Genomic DNA, 5,184 nt, shown 5'->3' with positions numbered 1-5,184 from the left:
TGTTTGCATAGTAAGCTAACAATTAATAAGACGATGTCAGAGGAATTGGTGCACAAATTATCATCACTCACATATCAGTGCTGTCGCTCTCTATACACAGTTCGCACGATTGCAAAGTGAAAGCAAAAAAACAAGCGCAAATTCAAACGCGATTTCAATATGTCACATATTGACAGTGGCTCACCGATGCCAATGACATAATTACCCAGCTACATTTCTGAAAGAATGCAAAAGCATTGACATATATTTTTCCTTCCTACAATAGCCCGACGGGCAGGGCAGCCCGTCTGAAAACAATCGCTAGCCCCAGGACGTCGGGCTAGCGATATTGCGAGCCCTGTATCTGATTGAGGAATCACTCATCTTTGGAAAAGAGAGTTTATTACAGAGAAATGTCTCTTTCCAAAATAAAAGCTATACTATCCGCTTCTTCTGGGCTATATTCTCAGCAGCATGTTAAACATATAAGGAGAATCATGTGTTAACAGCTGTCTAAATGACTCGGCTAAAGTTAGTAGCATGCTTGTTGTTTTTGTCTTTGCACTAGGATGATGTCGGCGTAAATGTGCAGTCATATTCGTTGTGTTCCCACTAGTGCTTTCAGGTTAATCTCGTTGAAATGACCTTAACGCCACAACACAGCAAATCTCCGTTAACGAGCTACCGCCGATCACCCCGTGCATGGGGCTAGACGGCCAACACGTTAACGAGCTAACTGCGCTAACACACTAGTTCCCACCCATGTAATTGAGCATTGCATGGCACATCCAACATACTGTTTTACTTTAGTCCATGACTCGCTTACCTTCAGGGTCATACGTCACATGAAAACCAAAATAATTCCAAACGCCAGATCTGAATTGAGAGTGGTGGAGGTCCATGTTGCTGAGAGCTTAACTTCTATCTTGCTAGCTTGCCCTGCGCTCTTCCTTCTGACTATGCTGTCTGTGTTGAGCGCTCAGTGGATCTGCGCTCGACAGTGCAGCCTAGGCGGAGTAGTCAAACGCAGATTCACTGAGCGCTCAACACAGACAGCATCGTCAGAAGGAAAGTTGATAAAATAAATTACAAATTTTGTATTGTTCGATACATATGCATATCGAACCGAAAGCACTGTATCGAACGGTTCAATATCGATACGAATATCGTTGCACCCCTAATAAATACATATATATATATATATATATATATATATATATATATAGCCTAGGCTGCACTGTCGAGCGCAGATCCACTGAGCGCTCAACACAGACAGCATCGTCAGAAGGAAGAGCGCAGGGCAAGCTAGCGAGACAGAAGTTAAGCTCTCCTTACAACATGGACCTCCCCCACTCTCATTCAGATCTGGCGTTTGGAATTATTTTGGTTTTAATGTGACGTATGACCCTGAAGGTAAGCGAGTCATGGACTAAAGTAAAACAGTATGTTGGATGTGCCATGCAATGCTCAATTACATGGGTGGGAACTAGTGTGTTAGCGCAGTTAGCTCGTTAACGTGTTGGCCGTCTAGCCCCATGCACGGGGCGATCGGCGGTAGCTCGTTAACGGAGATTTGCCGTGTTGTGGCGTTAAGGTCATTTCAACGAGATTAACCTGAAAGCACTAGTGGGAACACAACGAATATGACTGCACATTTACGCCGACATCATCCTAGTGCAAAGACAAGTGGAAGCAGACAAAAAAAAGCAAGCATGCTACTAACTTTAGCCGAGTCATTTAGACAGCTATTTAATATGCTGCTGAGAATATAGCCCAGAAGAAGCGGATAGTATAGCTTTTATTTTGGAAAGAGACATTTCTCTGTAATAAACTCTCTTTTCCAAAGATGAGTGATTCCTCAATCAGATACAGGGCTCGCAATATCGCTAGCCCAACGTCCCGGGGGTAGCGATTTTTTCAGTCGGGGTACCAAAATCTATCTCTGCCCTGCCCGTCTGGCTATTGTAGGAAGGAAAAATATATGTCAATGCTTTTGCATTCTTTCAGAAATGTAGCTGGGTAATTATGTCATTGGCATCGGTGAGCCACTGTCAAAATGTGACATATTGAAATCGCGTTTGAATTTGCGCTTGTTTTTTTGCTTTCACTTTGCAATCGCGCGAACTGTGTATAGAGAGCGACAGCACTGATATGTGAGTGATGATAATTTGCGCACCAATTCCTCTGACATCGTCTTATTAATCGTTAGCTTACTATGCAAACATGACAAGTGAAATCTCCCGCAGCTTAAACATGTGAGAGGTTGATCGCGCAGAGAATCGCTGAGCTTATGTGAGTGCGTGTGTAAAAGCAGCAGGATTTATATTTGACTACGATGACCTGGATGACTGAGAACCTTCACAGACAGATATATATTTTAGTTCTGCTGAGCCAAATAAGACAGGTCAGGGTGAAGAAGTGACAGCCAAAGAAAAGCTTACCACAAAACGGAGAAGTTATGACAAATGAGACTATAAGGCAAAAAGAAAGTGCAGCTTTATGGTTTCATGGACAAAATTATTTCTGTGGCTGCAATATGACGAGCTAAATAACCAGGGCTGCACATAAGTGGTCCGCAGGTGCGCATTCGCTGTCAAAATAAAAAACGCGCACAAGGGTTAGGGTTAAATTTAAAAACTGTACTTTTGAGTTCAAATATATATTTAGAATTTTAATAAATGACAAATTAAAAAGGCATGAACATTTTTTTTGTATCGAAAAAATATCGAACCGTGACACCAAAGTATCGAACCGAACCGAACCGTGAATTTTGTGTATCGTTGCACCCCTAATATATATATATTGTATTTTTTGTGTGTGTCCCAGCTGAGTAACAGGAGTCTGGTGGAGCAGCAGAAGGACAGTTTCATCCATTTGGACTCAGCTCAGCCACTACAGAGGAAACAATGACTTCAACACAAAAGGTGAGAACAATATCACAATTACACTTTTTGAAGCTGTGTGCACAGCTGTTTATTTATTTATTTCATTTTATTTTACCTTATTTTTATTGAAAAACCTGTTAACATCAGCTTTATCTTTTGCATCCTGGGTTCCTCCATATATACAGAATCTACATTCACAACCAAAAACCACAGAAGTTAGAAGGAAATACAAAGATCATATTTTATAAGCACACATTGAAACAACAATATCATCAGTTGAACTTGCAATTTCTTATGCGTAAAAGATTTTCTCCACTGATAAATATTTCTTCAATAATGTAATTTTCTTTACAACTCTCATTGTGTCACATCATTGTAATGTGATACTGTCACCAGAAGGTGATGGTAACACACCAACAATGTGTTTGTTGACATGTTTGATTCCACCAACGGAGGGAGTTTCAGTTTGTTCCACGACTGCATTTCACTCACTGCCGCTGTTTGTATCTCTGTCACTGCAGGACCAACATGGAGCGAGAAGTCAGCGCTCTCAGGAGGCCGACAAACCTCACAGAAGAAAAGGAGAGAAAACCTACAGCTGTGACGAGTGTGGAAAGGCTTTTACCCAGTCTGGAAATTTAAAAAAACACCAAGTCATCCACAGTGGAGTTAAACCTTACAGCTGTGATTTGTGTGGAAAGTCTTTTACCCAGTCTGGAAGTTTAAAAACTCACCAACTCATCCACAGTGGAGTTAAAGCGTACAGCTGTGAGTTGTGTGGAAAGTCTTTTACCGAGGCTGGAACTTTAAAAACTCACCAACTCATCCACAGTGGAGTTAAACCTTACAGCTGTGATGAGTGTGGGAAGGATTTTACCAGGTCTGGAGGCTTAAAAAGACACCAACTCATCCACAGTGGAGTTAAGTCATACAGCTGTGACTTGTGTGGAAAGTCTTTTACCTTGGCTCAAAGCCTAAAAACACACCAGCTCATCCACAGTGGAGTTAAGTCATACAGCTGTGACTTGTGTGGAAAGTCTTTTACCCTGGCTCAAAGCCTAAAATCACACAAACTCATCCACAGTGGAGTTAAACCTTACAGCTGTGACTTGTGTGGAAAGTCTTTTACCGAGACTGGATGCTTAAAAAAACACAAACTCATCCACAGTGGAGTTAAACCTTACAGCTGTGACTTGTGTGGAAAGTCTTTTACCCAGGCTGGAAGCTTAAAAATACACCAACTCATCCACAGTGGAGTTAAAGCACACACCTGTGACTTGTGTGGAAAGTCTTTTACCCGGGCTGGAGAATTAAAAATACACAGACTCATCCACAGTGAATTTAAAGCGTACAACTGTGACTTGTGTGGAAAGTCTTTTACCCACGCTCAAAACTTTAAAGCACACCAACTCATCCACAGTGGAGTTAAACCTTACAGCTGTGACTTGTGTGGAAAGTCTTTTACCCATCGTAAATGCTTAAAATTACACCATATCATCCACAGTGGAGTTAAAGCACACAGCTGTGAGATGTGTGGCAAGACGTTTGCTCAAAATAGCGACTTACAGAAGCATCTAGTTACCCACTCTGGAATTAAGGCGTACAGCTGCGACTTTTGTGGAAAAAGTTTCAGCGACAAACAGTACCGAAATATTCACCTACGGTTTCACACTGGAAATGATGTTTCCCGCTGTGATCAGTGTGGGAAACTGTTTGCAACAGATGCACAGTTACAACAACACATGTTTATCCACACTGAGGAGAGACCTTATAAATGTGACCTGTGTCAGAAGACCTTTAAATCTCCACATCACCTGAAAAAACACCAAAAGACCCACACCAGAAAGTAACTCTACAAGTGCAGTTATTGTGAGGATGTATTTATGTTTTATCTTGTAATTTTAACCTGATTGTTTGGAACAAGTCTGATCAGTAAACTTATGGAGTTATACTGAGTGTTATAATGTAAACAGTAAAATGTAATTGGACGTTGGCAGAGATGCTCTTTGTTTCAGGCGACATTCAGGATAAAAACGTTAAAGGAATTCCCTGACTTACACTGTCTTTGTTTAGAATCAGAGCGACACAGATGGATCCAGTTCTCAACCCTGTCGTCACTGTGGTGGTGGGAAAGCTTCTCTGTGACCTTTGTAGAAAAACTTCCAATCATCAACGGGACCTTAAACCACAAACAAAGCCACACTGGAGACAAAATGAACTACTGCAAAGAATGTGTGAGAGGCTTCCACACACCAAGTACATTAAAATACATGACCTCTCCACAGTGGGGTCAAAAAGCACATCTGTGACCAGTGTGGGT

At 41.5% G+C, this 5,184-nt stretch overlaps 1 protein-coding gene across 1 annotated transcript; it reads left to right on the top strand.

Moving 5' to 3' along the window:
- The first annotated feature begins 2,752 nt into the window (after positions 1–2,752).
- On the top strand, positions 2,753–4,898 carry LOC113010564 (zinc finger protein 708-like). Its single transcript, XM_026149679.1, has 3 exons — positions 2,753–2,903; positions 3,386–4,136; positions 4,374–4,898. The coding sequence occupies exons 1-3, from the start codon at positions 2,886–2,888 to the stop codon at positions 4,712–4,714; spliced, it is 1,110 nt and encodes a 369-aa protein (XP_026005464.1). The 5' UTR covers positions 2,753–2,885; the 3' UTR covers positions 4,715–4,898.
- Positions 4,899–5,184: the final 286 nt, after the last annotated feature.

The sequence above is a fragment of the Astatotilapia calliptera genome, chromosome 3 (genome assembly GCF_900246225.1).
Source record: "Astatotilapia calliptera chromosome 3, fAstCal1.2, whole genome shotgun sequence".
Classification (NCBI taxonomy): Eukaryota; Metazoa; Chordata; class Actinopteri; order Cichliformes; family Cichlidae; genus Astatotilapia; species Astatotilapia calliptera.
This window is presented reverse-complemented; position numbering and strand designations above follow the sequence as displayed.

Excerpts from the sequence above, each read along its gene's own strand:
- LOC113010564 (XM_026149679.1), top strand. Across the intron at positions 4,137-4,373 it reads TGGAGTTAAAGCACACACCT|TTAAAGCACACAGCTGTGAG; the intron begins GTGACTTGTGTG and ends TCCACAGTGGAG.